General features: G+C 47.2%; 1 protein-coding gene across 1 annotated transcript in view; it reads right to left on the reverse strand.

The window, feature by feature from the left end:
- Nucleotides 1-3144: 3144 nt before the first annotated feature.
- LOC144611845 (adhesion G protein-coupled receptor E2-like) overlaps nucleotides 3145-19323 on the reverse strand; it is a 71342-nt gene continuing 55163 nt past the window's right edge. Inside the window, exons 8-14 of the mRNA XM_078431147.1 lie at nucleotides 16823-17023; nucleotides 14420-14640; nucleotides 9089-9155; nucleotides 7698-7789; nucleotides 6727-6895; nucleotides 5022-5099; nucleotides 3145-3763 (exon numbers count right to left, since the gene is read on the reverse strand). Coding sequence (XP_078287273.1) covers nucleotides 3731-3763; nucleotides 5022-5099; nucleotides 6727-6895; nucleotides 7698-7789; nucleotides 9089-9155; nucleotides 14420-14640; nucleotides 16823-17023 — 861 coding nt within the window. The 3' untranslated portion in view covers nucleotides 3145-3730. The remainder of the gene's footprint in view (nucleotides 3764-5021; nucleotides 5100-6726; nucleotides 6896-7697; nucleotides 7790-9088; nucleotides 9156-14419; nucleotides 14641-16822; nucleotides 17024-19323) is intronic.

Genomic DNA, 19323 nt, shown 5'->3' on the forward strand with positions numbered 1-19323 from the left:
ATTCTGGCCTTCCATCACAGTGAGGAGGTGACTGGAGGAGACTCACTGTGATGGATGTTTCTTTATTTTATGTTGGGTTTTGTGATTGTGTATTTTATTGCTTTTTTATTGCCTCTCATTTTGTCCAAAAACATGTTTTTGAATGACAATAAAGGTACATTATATATAGATATATATTTAAGGAAGACAAGGCCGGGGCCTGATAGAATCTATCCAAGGATACTGATAGACGCAAGGAAGGAGATACTCGAGGCTTGACAGGGATAATCTGGGAAACTATAGGCAAGTAAGCTTTATATCTGTCATAAAACAATTATTGAAGAAGCTTTTAAAGGACAGGATTTGGAATTTGTTTTTGGAAAATCATTGATTTATTAGTAACTAGACCAAACCTCTCCTACATTGGTGCAGAACCCTCACATTCCCCTCCCCCACTTCCCCTCCCCCCCACTCCATCCCCCTCAACTACCCTTATCATCCCCCCTCCATCCCTCCCTCCCCCTCGCTCCCTTGGAGATAGATTTAAACTTTAAAATGTGAATAACTTAAAAAATATAACATCGATTTCAATGAAACATCTTCCATTAGCACCAAAGGGACAACGGTGAGTAAGTTGAGCCTAAAATTGTTGCACTATCATGTACCATTTTGGCTATAGTTCAGGAACAAACAAACAAATGAGAGTTTTAGTATATAGTTATTCAGAGTGGCTTTTTTTGTGGGGCAGGTCCTATCTTACAAATTTGTTTGCGTTTTTCGAGGTGACAAAATTACGTGATGAGAGTTGGGTAATGGCTGTAGTCTACATAGACGTTAGTAAATCATTTGACAATGTTCTTCATGGTAGGTGGGTTTAGAAGATTAAATCACATGGGATCCCTAGAGATTTGGTCGATTTGATCGATGTTGGCTTGGTCACAGACGCCAGAGGGACTACCCCTGGAGATGTGTTCTCTGACTGGAGGTCTGTGACCAATGCTGTTCTGTAAGAAGCAGTGCTTTGGCCAATGACTGATGAAAATGTAAAGGAACTGAATGATAGCTTTACAGATGACATAAAAATTGGAATTGTGGAGAGTGAGAAAGGTTGCCAATGAAAGCAGCAGGATATAGTTCAGCTGAAAATATGGTCAGATAAATTCCAGGTGGAGTTTAATCGAGACAATTATGGAGTGGTACATTGTAGATGCTCAATGCAAGATAAAGTATCCAAGTATGCCATTTGCAGTGTTAGCCGCCCCCAGCTCATGCCAACACCCTGGCCGCCCGCAGTGCCGTCCATCCATGCCTTCCTCACCATTCGCAGCGCCGGCTGGCCTGCGGTGCCTCTCCCACTGCTTGCGACGCCGCCATCACCACCGCTCCGGCCGCACCTACCATCGCCATGGTAGGCAGCTAACACCCCGGCTGTTCCCACACATTCCCTGTCTTTGCCGCCGTTGGCACCCTGGCAGGGAACGCCATCGGCGTACTGCACTTGGCACCGAAACCACCGCCACCGCCAATCCTTATCTGCACTCCGGCTACCCGATATCTATTGATATAGACAGTGGGTACTAACTGTAGACACTGGTGTAGACAGTGGGTACTAACTGTAGACACTGGTGTAGACAGTGGGTACTAACTGTAGACACTGGTGTAGACAGTGGGTACTAACTGTAGACACAGATGTAGACAGTGGGTACTAACTGTAGACACTGGTGTAGACAGTGGGTACTAACTGTAGACACTGGTATAGACAGTGGGTACTAACTGTAGACAGATGTAGACAGTGGGTACTAACTAGACAGATGTAGACAGTGGGTACTAACTGTAGACACTGCTGTAGACAGTGGGTACTAACTGTAGACAGAGATGTAGACAGTGGGTACTAACTAGACAGATGTAGACAGTGGGTACTAACTGTAGACACTGCTGTAGACAGTGGGTACTAACTGTAGACACTGGTGTAGACAGTTTTTAGTAACCACAGATGTTCTACACGTTCTGAGCAATTGATGCATGTGGCCAAGTGCAGGAAGGGATCTCAGTCCCAGGTTTTAGGAATGACTTCTCATTCCCCAGGGCATAAGACCATAAGACATTGGAGAAGAATTAGGGCATTCAGCCCATCAACTCTACTCTATCATTCAATCATGACAGATCAATTTTTCTCTTTCATCCCCATTCTCCTGACTTCTCCCCATAACCAAGGATTTCAAAGGCACATTTGGTCTAAACCGCCCTCATTCAGTAACGCCTTGAATATTTCACGTTTAGACCACACCCTCTAATAAGTTATGAGAAACAATTATTAATATGAGGAATGTGAACATATTAACAAGACCCACAGATCACGGTGATACTTTTAATAAATAAAGGCCTTGCATTTTTAAGAAGTTTGCATTTCTATGTATCAGTGCACAGTAACAAGGTGTGACCAGATTGCCCTTCCTGCTTCCTCTGTATGAGGCATTGAAACCTCCTTTGTCTCACCTGTGGCAGGTATTGGGCAAACCCAGGGCACTTGGAACCACAGCCGTACTCAGCACAGGCTGCATTTACATTTGTCCAACCATTGTCCAATAGCCAGCAGCTAAAGGATCACCAATCAAGCAATCTTGAAGCCAGACGAACATCATCCCATCTACCCAGGGAGGTGCTTGAAGTGAAAGGTAACTCGTCAGTCCCCTGGAATCCAGGCTAGGTGCTGCCATGCTTATTAATGGACAGTCTGGTTCACAATGTCAAGTCAAGTCAATTTTATTTGTATATAGCACATTTAAAAACAACCCACGTTGACCAAAGTGCTGCACATCTGATTAGGAAAAAAAAGAAACATACAGTGGCAGGAAGCCAAACACAACGGCGCGGTCATCTTGAACAAAATGTTTAACTAAAGCAGAATGATGTCCCGCGGCCGCGCCGCACCGGGCGATGGAAGGCCCCGCGGCCGAGCCGCACCGGGCGCTGTACAGTCCCGCGGCCGAGCCGCACCGGGCGATGGAAGGCCCCGTGGCCGAGCCGCACCGGGCGATGGAAGGCCCCGCGGCCGAGCCGCACCGGGCGCTGTTCAGTCCCGCGGCCGAGCCGCACCGGGCGATGGAAGGCCCAGCGGAAGAGACCTAAAAAAAAAAGAAAGATTCCCCCCCCCCCCACCACCACATACACAACCAAAACAAAACACCCCACCACCAACACACAAACAAAAAGGACAAACAGACTGCCAGCGAGAGCAAATACTGCACCTGGTCTCCGTGTCTGTCCAGCGGCAACAGGGAAGAAGAATCTCCTGTGGCATTCTGTACTGCATTGTAGCTTTCTCCATTTGTGATTAAGGATAGGAAAGAACTACAGATGCTGGTTTAATTCAAAGATAGACACAAGCTGGAGGAACTCAGCGGGACAGGCAGCATCTCTGGAGAGAAGGAATGGGTGACTTTCGGGTCGAGGTACACAGTGAAGGAATGTAGAAGCTATGAACTGCAATGTACATGCTCAATAGAAACAGCTCAACTCTCAGCTGCAGCCTCTTGCCTCTTTCTTCCGAAGTTTGTAGCAGATTGAAACAGAGCGATGGAGGTGAGATTGGGGAGAGGGTGGCAACAGCAGTGGGGCCGTCAGTCCCAGCAGAGAGGCGAGTTACAGTCCCATGCGAAGCGAGTCAGGGCGCTGCTGCTCTTGTGCTCTGTGCCTCTTGCTTTAGAAGCAGCTGTAGCTAGCTAGCTCTGCAGGGCTCTCGTGCTTTCAATCACATTCCCGTCTCATGAGTGCTTTGCAGGCCCTGCAAGGAATCAGACAAGACATCAGGATCAGAAACTCAACCCCAAGTGGCAGCCTGTCGGGGCCAGGGAACCTGCTGGCTTTGGCTGAGGCAGCAGAGAACTAATGTTCTCATGGGCAAGACACGGGCACACCAGCCCTGCCAACCCCCACCATGTTACAGCAGGCCAACACAGACCATCACTGCACCTCGGGCTGTCTGAGGGGATGGATGGGGGCAAAGGCCGAGGAGAGCGAGGGTCTCGGTGTGTGGGGAACAGTTTGTGGCTGAGTGGGAGGATGAATATTTGGGGGCACATGTTTACGGTTTGCGGGTGGGGTGGGTGTGTGAATGAGTGTGGGGACTGTGTGTGACAGCATGTGTGACACTGAGTGGGTGGATATCTGGCCGATGGTGCAGGTTTGTACGTGGGAGTGTGGGAGACAGTGTATGGGGCAGGGTGTAGGGAATGGCTGGCCATGCTGTGTAGCACCACAGTGTGACCTGATCTGGGCAGTGTGGGCCATCGCTAGGCCAATGACTGGAGCAGTGGACAGGTTCATTGGGATTTGGGTGGGTGAGTGCAGACCTGTGTATAAGTACAGGGTGGCGTGTGAATGGAGTGAGCACCTTACATCAACAGCTACAGGTCAATGTGACATTGTGGGTGTCAGAGAAGGTGCTGTACATCCCCGGTAAAAGGAAAAACAATGACCAGGGAGGCAGAGAGGGGCAGTGGGTAGAGCCGCTGCCTTACAGTGCCAGAGTCCCGGGTTCCATCCTGACCTCGGGTGCTCTGTGTGTGAAATGTGCATGTTCTCCCTGTGATGGTGAGAGGTTCCTCCATGTGCTCCACGTTCCTCCCCTACCCAAAGACATGTTGGTTAATTGGCCGCTGTCAATTTGCCCATCGTGTGCAGGGAGTGGATGCGAAAATGGGATAACATAGAATATAGTATGAACGGGTGACTGGTGGTTAGAGTGAAATCAGTGGGCTGAAGAGCCTGTTTCCTGCTGTATCTTTCAATTCAGTCAATCAAGACTGATCCTGGAAGATTCAGGTTCCCTCGAGGCAGAGACAGCTAAAAACAGCCCATTTACGGAAGAGATACAGGTGAAAACAGGCCACTTAATGGGAATTGGTCATGGTACTGGTCCTTATAATCACGTGTACAGAGACGCTGTGAGAAACATAGCTGAGCTATCCGGTCACATCACTCTGGACATGGGTACAATCACTCCCCCGTGACAGACAGAGCACGACTAATCGTAACCATACCTGCGTCAAAGAAGTTGAGTATTTTGAGTCTTTGAATCGGTAGAAACGGAGGAAGAAGTTGGCGTACTCATCCCTCACCTGAAAGACAAGGTGACATGGAGTGTGTACAATCCTGTCCACACCATTGCCAGTGGCCATTACACCAGGGCTGTCCATGGAGCTCATGATCCAGGCCCCCAGCTGCTGGCTTCTGGGTGCCTCACTCTTATTGCCAAAGCAGAAGGCAAGAGATCAGCACCAGGACAAAGGGTCACTCCAGCATTATCTGCAGTGAGTGGATTAGTCAGCCACACTGCCTAGGTAGCTCCTGCTCCAGTTTCCATCCTGCACCTGACACCATTCTCAGTTCCACAACTGAGCTCAGTATTGGTGACCCAGTAGTTGCTAATATCTGCCAGATCCTGGAACTCTGTGACATCTACAGATTCCTCTGTGACATTCAGCTGAGTAGATATTATGGTTAATAATGTTGTCCATCATTGTCATAGAGCCTTATAACATGGAAACAGGCCATTCGGCCCACGGTATCCATGCCAACCAGTGGACACCCGTTTTTCCCTTGGTTCCCACAATGTTATTGGATACACTTGGTCAGGCAGCTTTATTAGACTTTGGTGAGGCAGCATTTGGAGTATTGTATACATTTGCTTGTCTCCCCATTACACAAAGGATGTGGAAACTTTGCAAAGGGTGTGAAGGAGGTTTACATGAACCAGCCTGCCCAACCTCTTCCAGTATCTCACCCCACTCAAGTTTGAGCAATATCCTCACAAATCTTCTCTGCCCTCTTTCCAGCTGAATGACCTCCTTCCTAGAGGGTGACCAAAACTGAAGACAGTACAGTCAATAGTCAATAGTCGTTTATTTGTCACATACACATAAATACACGATGAAATTACCAATAAGACCAATAAGAATAATCAATAAAAATGCAATAACACATATAACACCAAACTAAACTAACACCAAACACACAAACTAACACCAAACAAAAAGAAACATCCATCACAGTGAGTCTCCTCCAGTCCCCTCCTCACTGTGATGGAAGGCCACAATGTCTTTTCTCTTCCCCTGCCGTCTTCTCCCGCGGTCAGGCTGTTGAAGTTGCCACGTCGGGGCGGTCGGGGCTCCCGACGTTGAAGCCCCCGCCGGACAGCGAAAGGCCTCACCAACATGTTGTACAACTTTAACATAATGTTCCAACTTCTAATCTAAACCATATAAACCACGGTCGCTGGTCCCAAAAGCCCCATCCATGTACAGCTCATCCACTTGTCACTTCCAATTTCCTAAGACAAGATCAAGTGTTGCCTTCTTTGGTGAAGGGCTCTCTTTATATTGCCAGAGGAAATGTTCCTGAATACCTTTGACAAATTCTACCCTGTCTAAACCTTCTGCGCTATGATATTCCCAGTTAATATTTAGAAAGTTAAAACCCCTTCTATGATAACATTATTAGTCCTGTAGCTGCCATTTTCAATAAAGGCAGGCACAGCTGGGGCCTATGTGAGTGCCCATGGCTACACTGTTGACTTGAGTCCATCATTCTGGTGACGGGTCACAACGTGCTCGCCCACACAGGCCAGTGAACTGCCTGCCTCATTCCCCAATGGAAGGTCCAGGGTTGCCCTCTCTCTGGTTGGCCATCTACATACCATTTGAGTGAATGGTGCTGGACACACTGAACAAATTCAAGGGGACTTACCTGCTTGTTAAGGAGGCAGTGCAGGATGAAGATGAACATTCCTTGCATGCTGTTGATCACGGTAAAGATGTAGGCCATGACAATTGTTTCCTTCTGGAAGTGCAACATGCCAAATATCCAAGTACATCCCAGGAGGCAGAGCTGAGCAACAGCGGTGAAGGTAAAGACCCTAAAACGAGAAGCACGAGAAGCTGAATGCAAGGCAATACTTTGCTTTGTCTCACTCACTGCAGTGCATACTTTAAAGTCCAATATAAACTTCCTGCTGCTTCTGGATCCTTTTCTTGCAGTTATTTGTGTTGACTGGGGTTAAAATCCTGAAATCCCCATCAAACGAAACAGCGAGACTTCAATGCACAGACTGCAATGGTAGAGATATCAGCCAGTCAGCTGATACAATAAGTGAGCCATGACCTGTGGCACACCAAACGTCAAAGGCTTTATTGGAAAAGAATAAAATATGATGTTGGCCTCTGCTGAGAAATGTTTGTTTCAAACAGAATAATGCTGAGTAAGCAGAGTATGCCCATCTCCAACACACATTCAGATGCCTCGACAGATAGCAGGACAGGAATGGCAACTGAATGATTCATATGCTTGGCCTTCCACATGTGGTACCCAACCTATGACCCTGGAGCCAATTGTTCTCTCTGCAACCGTCAAGGTCCTCTCCATCTGCCTGGTGTTATTTCCCCTTTTGGTAAGTTTGGAAAGGGCTCCATCTGTTAGTGCGCGAATCCCAAATCAGAACAGCAAACAGGAATGGCTTAGATGGGGCATCTTGGTCAGCAAGGACGAGTTGGGCCAAAGGGCCTGTCTCCATGCGGTATGACTCTAGGACCTGTCAGCATCAGCAGCTTCATGTGAATCATGGGGAAAAGGATGTGTAGGGTGCAAGTACTGGCCATTTGCATGACCTAGATACCGTATCAACCAAGGAAGGTACCAGCAGCCAGACCAGTTGTTCTCACCTGATTTTCTTCAACTGGCCCGTATCAGGATTGACACTTGAAAACTTTTCAACCAGTTTCAACACAGTGATAATAAAAAATCCTCCATTGACCTTCCAAGAAAAGAAAAAGCCACATTATTCCAAGAAAAGTAGTGGTTTATTGAAATAATATTTTCTTGATGTGATCTTTAATTCATTTACATTTCCACAGAAACATCTTGCAGTGCATCTCAATAGACAATAGGTGCAGGAGTAGGCCATTCAGCCCTTCGAGCCAGCACCGCCATTCAATGCGATCATGGCTGATCACTCTCAATCAGTACCCCGTTCCTGCCTTCTCCCCATACCCCCTCACTCCGCTATCCTTAAGAGCTCTATCCAGCTCTCTCTTGAAAGCATCCAACGAACTGGCCTCCACTGCCTTCTGAGGCAGAGAATTCCACACCTTCACCACTCTCTGACTGAAAAAGTTCTTCCTCATCTCCGTTCTAAATGGCCTACCCCTTATTCTTAAACTGTGGCCCCTTGTTCTGGACTCCCCCAACATTGGGAACATGTTTCCTGCCTCTAATGTGTCCAATCCCCTAATTATATGTTTCAATAAGATCCCCCCTCATCCTTCTAAATTCCAGTGTATACAAGCCTAATTGCTCCAGCCTTTCAACATACGACAGTCCCGCCATTCCGGGAATTAACCTAGTAAACCTACGCTGCACGCCCTCAATAGCAAGAATATCCTTCCTCAAATTTGGAGACCAAAACTGCACACAGTACTCCAGGTGCTCAGTTAGATAGAGCTCTAGGGGCTCGCAGAATCAAGGGATATGGGAAGAAAGCAGGCACGAATTACTCACTGTGGATGATCAGCCATGATCACAATGAATGGCGGTGCTGGCTCGAAGGGCCAAATGGCCTCCTCCTGCACCTATTTTCTTTGTTTCTATGCCTATGTTTCTATGCATAGTCTGCCCTTTGATCCTCAACACTCATTTAAAAAAAGACAGTGATGTAGATATTTCTGTAGTGTTCCATCAGTCCTGAGTGGATGACTTCAAATCTAATCATGTGCATTGTGAATCTACAAATATTTATGGTCGGTCTAAAGATTGATCATGATAATCAGTAATAAAAGATATAATCTTTACCAATGCTCTTTGGAGAACTTTCATCCAATCCGATACTGCTAAATATTAATACCCCAGATTTCAGCACAGGCTAACCTGCAGGTTTAGTAGGTGTCACCATACCAGATCTGTGCCTTGCTCTAAGGACCCTCTGTTCCTCCGCACTCACTAAGACCCTGCCATTCATGGTTGATGTCCTATCCTCATACGTGGTTCAAAAACGCATCAGCTCACATTTCCTGAATTCAACAGACATTCTCTCTGCTTCATATTTTTCCAGACTTACCAGAATAATCACACAGACCGGAGCCAGGAAAGCCCAGAGAAATCCCGACTTTAGATCCAACCAACAACTGGGGAAAGAGGCAAAAGCTGTTGTTTCCAAATGACACGGTAAAATGTTTACACTCTGCACCCACATGCACACATGTATATTCCCACACCAGTAACATTCCTGCTATGTGTGGGGCTTGACTGGAAACGACTATTCCGGTCATGGGTACATTGCTGCCACACTCATTTCTGTGTGGACCCAGCGTTGCACTGTTGGTCTTTGGGTAACAACCTGGTGAATGGATCTGGTCTTTGTCCTTGTACTGCAGGAAGTTGTGGCTGGGGAAGGGCTTTCTCATCCTTAGCTATGTGCTCTCCCCTGATGATTGTTCAGTAACCTTACTCCATCCATCTCCACTGCACCCCTTGTATCTGCCTCTCAGTCTCCCTATCCCACCCCAACTCACCTCCCCCTGAGCCGGAGAGAGGCCACGTGTGACCTCCTTGAGGACGTTGGGGCTGTTGGTGGAAACTCTTGCTCTTTCCTTGATAGACTAGATTCACAATATACAATATATATATTCACGATTTAGACGAAATATAACATCTCCAAGTTTGCGGATGACACAAAGCTGGGTGGCAGTGTGACCTGCGAGGAGGATGCTATGAGGCTGCAGGGTGACTTGGACAGGTTGGGTGAGTGGGCAGATGCAGTATAATGTGGATAAATGTGAGGATATCCACTTTGGTGGCAAAAACAAGAAGGCAGATTATCTGAATGGTGTCAGATTAGGAGAAGGGGAGGTGCAACGAATCTGGGTGTCCTTGTACATTAGTCACTGAAAGTAAGCAGGTACAGCAGGCAGTGAAAGAAAGCAAATGGCAGTTGGACTTCATAGCGAGAGGATTTAGGTTTCGGAGCAAGGAGGTTCTACTGCAGTTGTACAGGGCCCTGGCGAGACCGCACCTGGATTATTGTGTGCAGTTTTGGTCTGCTAATTTGAGGAAGAACATTCTTGCTCTTGAGGAAGTGCAGTGTAGGTTCACCAGGTTAATTCCCGGGATGGAGGGACTGACATATGATGAAAGATCGGATCGACTGGGCTTATGTTCACTGGAATTTAGAAGCATGCGAAGGGATCTTACATAAAATTCTTAAGGGATTGGACAGGCTAGATGCAGGAAAAATATTCCCAATGTTGGGGAGTCCAGAACCAGGGGTCACAGTTTAAGAATATGGGGTCCGGCCATTTAGGACTGAGATGAGGAAAGACTTTTTCATCCAGAGAGTTGTGAAATCTCTGCCACAGAAGGCAGTGGAGGCCAATTCACTGGATGTTTTCAAGACAGAGTTGGATTTAGCTCTTAGAGCTAACGGAATCAAGGGATATGGGGAGAAAGCTGGGATGGGGTACTGATTCTGGATGATCAGCCATGATCATATTGAATGGTGGTGCTGGCTCAAAGGGCCGAATAGCCTACTCCTGCACCTATTTTCTATGTTTCTAGACAGACCACTGGGAGCTAATGTGCTGGTGCAGGGGGCAGTCAGGAAGGCAAACTATTTTGCTTTGACCGCATGAAGATTTTGTTTTAGGGCAGAAGGGGCAAGCCAGGTAACTACAGGTGAGTGAGCCTTATATCAGTGGTAGGGAACATATTGGAGGGAGTTTTGAGGGGCAGGAAATATTTGGAAAGTTAGGAATGATTAGGTATGGTCAGCATGGATTTGTGCAGGGAAATCTTGTCTCACTAATTTGATGGAGTTTTTGAGGAGGCAACAGAGATTGATGAATCAGGGCAGAAGATGTTGCCCATATGGACTTTAGCAAGACATTTGACAAAGCCCCACATGATAGGCTGATCCAGAAGATTAAGGTACATAGGATCCAGAAGATTAAGGTACATAGGTCGCTGGCAAGTGGGACTAGTGTAGCTGGGACATTGTTGGCTGGTGTGGGCGAGTTGGGCCGAAGGGCCTGTTTCCACACTGTTTCACTTCATGACTCTATTTGGGGCCTAGACTGGAGCCACAATGGGTTTGGTGATAGGATGCAGAGGTTATTGGTGAATGAGGTGTTTCTGACTGGGTGTATATAAAGTGTTGCACCGTAGGGACAGGTGCTGGGACCTTTGTTTGTAGTAAATAACTAGGCACAGCCTAGATGGACACAGCACTAATGCAGGCAAATGGGATTCATGTAGATGAATACAAAGGTTGGCACAGACATAAAACATTGAACAACGAACAGTACATCACTGAAAGAGGCCTTTCATCCCACCATGTCCGTGCGGACCGTGATGAAAACATAACAATTCCCATCTGTCTGCACATGGTCTGTATCCCACCATTCCCTATCTTCTCATGTGTTTGTTTCAATGCCCTGAAACATGCTATCACATCTGCTTCCACCATCTCCACTGCACAAAGTACCAGGCACCCACTACACTCTGAATATAAAGGAGATTTGTTTGTGAGAATAGGTGACCAAAACTGAACACAATACTGTAAATGTCTTGTAGCAATGTCTTGAACCACTGCATTTTATTAATAGCATCTTCGCTATCTATTATATCACCCAGTTTAGTGTCATCTACAAATTTACTCATCATGGCTTCAAAATTCTCTGGCATGCCACTAGTCACACACCTCCATTCTGAATGATAACCATCCACCATCACCCTCTGCTTCCTTTCACAAAGCTAATTCTCTATCCAGTCAGTTGGCTCTCCCTGGATCCCATGCGATCTAATGATCCAGAGCAGCCTACCATGTGGAACCTCATCAAATGTCTTGCTGAAGTCCATATAGACAATGTCTACGGCTTTGTCCTTTTCAACCTCTTTGATTACTTCAAAAACTTAAGTAGACTGGTAAGTCATACTCTTCCATGGACAAAACCATGCTGACTAATTAGTCCCTGTCTAATGCATATATATCTTATCCCTCAGAATACTCTCCTCCTTAGAGTCCTTCTTAAATACAGGCACACCTTTCAGTCTTGCGGCACCTCACCTGTGTGGTGAGATGTTGGCAATCAAGGCCCTGAGCTGTAGGGAATGGTTGACAGGCTAGATCTTTATCCCTTGAAACTCAGGAGGTAGAGGGGTGATCTTGTGAAGGTGTATAAAATCATGAGCGGAATAGGTAAGGTGAATGCATTTCTGGAGTTTATCTCGAGTACGAGAATCAAGAACCAAGCAACATTTGTTTAAGGTGAGAGGGGAAAGATTTAATAGGAACCTGAGGGGTGACTTTTTCACAGAGAGGGTGGTTATATAGAATGGCCTGCCAGAGGGGATAGTTGAGACAGGTACTGTAACAAAATTTAAAAGATATTTGGACAGGTGCATGGACAGGATGTGCCAAACATGGGCAGGTTGCACTCGTGTAGATGGGGCACCTTGGTTGTCATGGGGTAGTTGGGCTGAAGGGCCTGTTTCTCTGCCATATGATCCTATGACTCAATAATGATGCCCTAGAATATCAATGCACCCCTCCTGAATCTCAACATCACCCATGTCCTTCCTCTTGGGGAATGCTAATGTTAAGTACACATTAAGGACCTTGTGCACTTCTCTGGCTTCAGGTAGAAATTCCCACCTTTGTCCTGGAGTGGACCTACCGTTTTCCAAGTGACCCTTTCGCTTGACATACAAAATGCCAGGGGACTCTCCTCGACCCTATTTGCCAAGCCCCCTTTACTCCTCCTAATTTCTTGTTTGTGTTATCCTGATTTCTTCGTATTCCTCAAGAACCATGACTGATTTCGTGGTGGGCCAAAGGTCCCATTTCTGTGCTGCACATCTGACTCGAAGATACAAATACGTGGGTACATCAGCCGGGTTTCTCTATCCAAGGAAGAGAACACTTCTGATGTACTGAGTGAAAAGTAGGTTCACCAGTGCGATGCCTGGAGTGAGACCAGCAGACTGGGCCTATACTCTCCAGAGTTCAGAAGAGTTGGATGAAATGCCATTAACATATGTGAAATTCCTATGGCGATAGAATAGATGCAAGGATAGTATTTCTCCTGGCTGTGGTGTCTGCAACCGGGGACCATAATTAGAGTGTCTAATGGAACTGTTGCCTCAGTTCCAGAGACCTGGGTTCGATCCCGACTTAGGGTGATGCCTATGTGGAGTTTGCACGTTCCACCTCAATCCACGCCAATTCCCTCTGGGTGCTGCAGTCTCCATCAACATCCCAAACATGTGTAGGTTGATAGGGAGCTGTAAACTATCCCATGAATGATACCATGGAACATGGAACAGTACAATTCCAGAATGGGACTTGGGGATCTGGAGCAGTAGATAGAAATTTGGGAGGAGAAAGTGGGATTGGTGTAGGATTGGGATAAAAGGCTGCTTGATGGTTGACCTCATGGGATGAAGGGCCTGTTCCCAATTTCCATGGGGAGATGTGAAGAAATAGCTTCACTCAGTGAGTGGTGAACCTTTGGAATCCTCTCCCCAAGTGGGTTTTGCAGGCTCATTTGCTGAGTGTTTTCAGACAGAGATGGATATCAAGGAAAGAGGAGCAAAGAGGTCCTTCTGCAGTTGTACAGGGCCCTAGTGAGACCGCACCTGGAGTACTGTGTGCAGTTTTGGTCTCCAAATTTGAGGAAGGATATTCTCGCTATTGAGGGTGTGCAGCGTAGGTTTACTAGGTTAATTCCCGGAATGGCGGGACTGTCATATGTTGAAAGACTGGAGCGACTAGGCTTGCACACACTGGAATTTAGAAGGATGAGAGGGGATCTTATCGAAACGTATAAGATTATTAAGGGTTGGACACGTTAGAGGCAGGAAACATGTTCCCAATGTTGGGGGAGTCCAGAACCAGGGGCCACAGTTTAAGAATAAGGGGTAGGCCATTTAGAACAGAGATGAGGAAAAACTTTTTCAGTCAGAGAGTTGTGAATCTGTGGAATTCTCTGCCTCAGAGGGCAGTGGAGGCCAATTCTCTGAATACATTCAAGAGAGAGCTAGATAGAGCTCTTAAGGATAGCGGAGTCAGGGGGTATGGGGAGAAAGCAGGAACGGGGTACTGATTGAGAATGATCAGCCATGATCACATTGAATGGCGGTGCTGGCTCGAAGGGCCGAATGGCCTACTCCTGCACCTATTGTCTATTGTCTATTGTCTATTGAAATGGGGAAAATGGGGTCAGTGCAAAAAAACAGTTCTGAGGTTGTAGGTTGGTCATGGTCCAACTGAATGTTAGCACGGGTGCAAAGGTTCGAATGGCCTCATTCCGGCAACCATGTTTATTCCTGTCACAGAAACTCAATGTACCTGAGTGCAATGTCTGCAAAAGAATCCACAGTTTTCCATACTTACTACTTCTCAGTTCCAAATCCCTGGGAAAACACGGCCGCTGAGATGCCAACAGCAATCAGGGGGCAGCCGTAGCCAAACAAGTACATGTACGTTGGTCTCAGACTATTTGCATTGAAGACTTTCACTAGCATGAGGTAAAGCTGCACACCTTCCAGAAGCATCCAGGAAAAACAGGCCAGGAAGAAATAATGCAAGAATCCAGCGATGACCGCACAAAGAGTCTGGAAATGATGAAAGAGCCACAAGGGATTAATGAGCCTGGGCTGTGCTGCACAGGGGGGTACACTGGCTGGTTCTCTGGGTTGATACACTGGGCCAGTGCGCTGAGTCAGCATATTGGGTTGGTATACTAAGCCTGTACACTAGGTCAGTACACTGGATCAGTGCACTGGGCCAGTACACTAGGTCAGTACACTGGATCAGTACACTGGGACAGTACACTACATCAGTACACTGGATCAGTGCACTGGGCCAGTACACTACATCAGTACACTGGATCAGTGCACTGGGCCAGTACACTAGGTCAGTACACTGGATCAGTACACTGGGACAGTACACTACATCAGTACACTGGATCAGTGCACTGGGCCAGTACACTACATCAGTACACTGGATCAGTGCACTGGGCCAGTACACTAGGTCAGTACACTGGATCAGTGCACTGGGCCAGTACACTAGGTCAGTACACTGGATCAGTACACTGGGACAGTACACTACATCAGTACACTGGATCAGTGCACTGGGCCAGTACACTAGGTCAGTACACTGGATCAGAGCACTGGGACAGTACACTAGGTCAGTACACTAGGTCAGTACACTGGGACAGTACACTACATCAAGTCAAGTCAATTTTATTTGTATAGCACAATTAAAAACAACCCACGTTGACCAAAGTGCTGTACATCTGATTAGGTACTAAGGAAAAAATGAAACATACAGTAGCACACAAACAATTCACAGCGCCTCCTCAATGAGCCTCAAACGCTAGGGAGTAGAAATAGGTTTTGAGCCTGGACTTAAAGGAGTCGATGGAGGGGGCAGTTCTGATGGGGAGAGGGATGCTGTTCCACAGTCTAGGAGCTGCAACCGCAAAAGCGCGGTCACCCCTGAGCTTAAGCCTAGACCGCGGGATAGTGAGTAGCCCCAAGTCGGCCGACCTGAGGGACCTGGAGTTAGAGAGGTGCGTTAGAAGATTTTTGATGTAGGGGGGGAATGTCCATTTAGGGCTTTATACGTGAATAGGAGGAGCTTGAAGTTGATTCTGTACCGTACAGGGAGCCAGTGGAGAGAGACCAGAATCGGGGTGATGTGGTCCCTTTTACGGGTACCCGTCAGGAGTCTCGCTGCGGCGTTTTGGACCAGTTGCAGGCGGGACAGGGAAGATTGGCTGATCCCAGTGTATAGGGAGTTGCAGTAGTCTAGGCGGGAGGAAATGAAAGCGTGAATAATTTTTTCTGTGTCGTCGAATTGGAGGAAAGGTTTGATTTTAGCTATGGTACGAAGTTGGAAGAAACTGGCTTTTACCACAGCGTTGACTTGCTTATCAAATTTTAATGCAGAGTCAAATATCATGCCGAGGTTTTTGACATGCGGTTTGACTAGGCAGGATTGGCTTCCAAGACTGCCTGTTATCGATTTGATGGAGTCGGGGGGGCCGAATAGGATCCATCAATACACTGGATCAGTGGATTGGGCCAGTACACTAGGTCAGTACACTGGGACAGTACACTACATCAGTACACTGGATCAGTGCACTGGGCCAGTACACTAGGCCAGTACACTAGGCCAGTACACTTGGTTGGTTGTACACTGCAGTTTCAGTTTCAGTTTAGTTTATTGTCACGTGTACTGAGGTACAGTGAAAGGCTTTTGTTGCAAGCTCACCAGCCAGCGGAAAGACAATACATGATTACAATTGAATCGGTACAACCTGAGCCATTCACAGTGTACAGATACATAATAAGGGATAATGCATTGGAACGAAGATAGACACAAAACGCTGGAGTAACTCAGAGGGACAGACAGCATCTCACGAGAGAAGGAATGGGTGACGTTTCGGGTCAAGACCCTTCTTCAGATTGGTCTCAACCCAAAACGTCACCCATTCCTTCTCTCCAGAGAAGCTGCCCGTTCCAGAGTTACTCCAGCTTTTTGTATCTATCTTCGGTTTAAACCAACATCTGCAGTTCCTTCCTACACACGAATGCATTGATACATGGGGTTATACACTGGGTGAAGCACTGGATTATACACTGGGCCAGTACAGTGACGGGGCCAAACAGTAGCATGTGTTGAGCGCAGTCACGAACAGTGATGTGGCTCACTGCCCACCTGGTCGTGTGCACAGTGGCCCAATCCTGCGTGAGATCACTGGGAGAAGTGGACACCATTATCTTCACCTACCCTGTATTCGGTCTTGTCCACTCCAACGATGAACAGCAGTTCTGCCAAAAAGAGGCTGATGCACAGGTGAGTGTGGATGGTGGTCCTGATACTTTTAAGGGCCCGACACAGGGTGAAGGTGAGGACTGACATCGCGAGGCATACCAGAGAGACAGGAACGCCGACCAGGGTGATCAGACGCAGATTGTGAGCATCATTCCCCTGAGGAGAAAAGAGCCATTCTAAATGACAGCAATGTTCGAGGCATTCAGACAGGCACATGAACAGTGGGGATGGCTGGTTACAGACCACCTGAGGGGGACGTGTGGTTTAAATTGGTATCTCAATCGGCACCGACTTTGTGACTGCAGGATCTGTTTCTGCACTGTTTTACATACTATTTTCATTCATTCCATTCATACAAATTTCATCCTTGAAACCATACCTGTAAAATAGCCACGGTTAACAGAATAAGAATGAATGAATCTTTTCCAGGCTGGAAGTCTGCAACTCAGGTATGTTCAGGTCAGTTCTTGGATTAGGCTAGTTAGAATTTATATTAAAGACCTGGGGAAGTGGACTCAGTTTGCCGCTAAGATTATAATAGTTTTTAGCTTGTTTAGACATATAGCATGGAAACAGGCCCTTTGGCCAGCCGACCAGCGATCCCCGCACATTAATACTATCCTACACATACTAGCGACAACTTACACTTATACTAAGTATATAAACCCAAGCCAATTAACCTGCAAACCTGTACGTCTTTGGAGTGTGGGAGGCAATGGAAGATCTCGAAGGAAACCCACGCGGTCAATGTACAAACCCTGAACAGACTGCACCCTTAGTCAGGATCGAACTTGCTTCTCTGGCACTGCAAGCGCCCTAAGGCAGCAAATCTATCACTGCGTCACCATGGAGCAGATGAAAGAAGATGCTGAATTATGCTTGGACTCTGCAGCAGGCGAGACTCCAGGATGGTGTGTTCCCTCCCTAGTGCCAGCGTCCAGGACATCTCAGAACGGCTGCACAGTATCCTCAAGAGCGAGGGGGAGCAGCCGGAGGTTGTTGTGCAGGTCAGAAGAGGAAGGAGGTTCTGCTACAAGAATTTACGGAATTGGGAGAAGACTGAAAAGCAGGATCTACACGGTAGTGATCTCAGGATTGCCTCCAGTACCTCGTGCTGGTGAAGGTAAGAACAGGAAGAGAGGGGGAATGAATGTGTGGCTGGGGAGTTGGTGCAAGGAGCAGGGATTCAGATATCTGGATCATTGGGATCTCTTCTGGGGCAGGGGTGACCTGTACAAAAGGGACGGGTTGCACCTACACTGGAGGGGCACCAACATCCTAGCGGGAAGGTTTACTTATGCTACACGGGAGGGTTTAAAGTAGATTGGCAGGGGGTGGGATCTCGAGCAGGACAGAGGCACATGAGAGGCTAGAAGTTAATATGGAGGATGGTGTGGGAAAGGTTAGTGGACAGAATAGGCAGGTGAAAGGTGGAGAGCGAGGAAGGAGGGTTGGTTTAAATTGCACATATTTTAATGCAAGGGGCCTGATGGGGAAGGCAGATGAGCTTAGGGCGTGGATAGGTACAAGCGACTGGGACGTTGGAGCCATGACTGAAACCTGGTTAAGGGACGGGCAGGACTGGCAGCTCAATGCACCGGGGTACAGGAGCTTCAGGAGAGACAGGGGTGAGGGGAAAAGAGGAGGGGGTTTGCATTGTTGGTTAAGGAGGATGTCACGGCTGTGTTCAGAGGTGACATTACGGACGGTTCGTCTAGTGAGGCCATAGTGGGTGGAGCTGAGGAACAAGAAAGGGATATCACAAAATGCTGGAGTAACTCAGCAGGTCAGGCAGCATCTAGGTGAGAGGGAATGGGAGACGTTTCGGGTTGAGATCCTTCTTCAGACTGAAAGGGAGGGTCACCTTGTTCGGGGTGTGCTACAGACCCCCGAATAGTCAACGGGAATTAGAAGAACAAATGTGCCGGGAGATTGCAGACAGCTGCAGGTCAAATAAGGTTGTTGTAGTAGGGGATTATAACTTTCCCAATATAGACTGGGAAAATCATAGCCTGAAGGGTTTAGATGGGATGCAATTCCTCAAAAGTGTTCAGGAGAGTTTTCTCAAGCAGTATGTGGAGGCCCCCACATGTGAGAGGGCAACGCTGGATCTAGTATTGGGAAATTGGGAAAGGCAAGTTAATGAAGTGTGTGTGGAGGAGCCTTTTGGGACCAGTGACCACAGTTCGATTAGGTTTAAGATAGTTATGGATATGGACAGAGATGGTCCACATGTTAAAATGCTCAACTGGGGTAAGACCAACTTTGAGGGGATGAGAGAAGGTCTCGCTCAAGTTGACTGGAGCAGGTTATTAGAGGGGAAAGGAGCAACGGACAATTGGGATGTTTTTAAAAGTGTACTGAAGAAAGCTCAGGATGTGTACATCCTGAATCAGGGGCCACAGTCTAAGAATAAAGAGGAGGCCATTTAAAACTGAGGTGAGAAACGAAAATTT

This window comes from Rhinoraja longicauda, chromosome 41, assembly GCF_053455715.1.
Source record: "Rhinoraja longicauda isolate Sanriku21f chromosome 41, sRhiLon1.1, whole genome shotgun sequence".
Classification (NCBI taxonomy): Eukaryota; Metazoa; Chordata; class Chondrichthyes; order Rajiformes; family Arhynchobatidae; genus Rhinoraja; species Rhinoraja longicauda.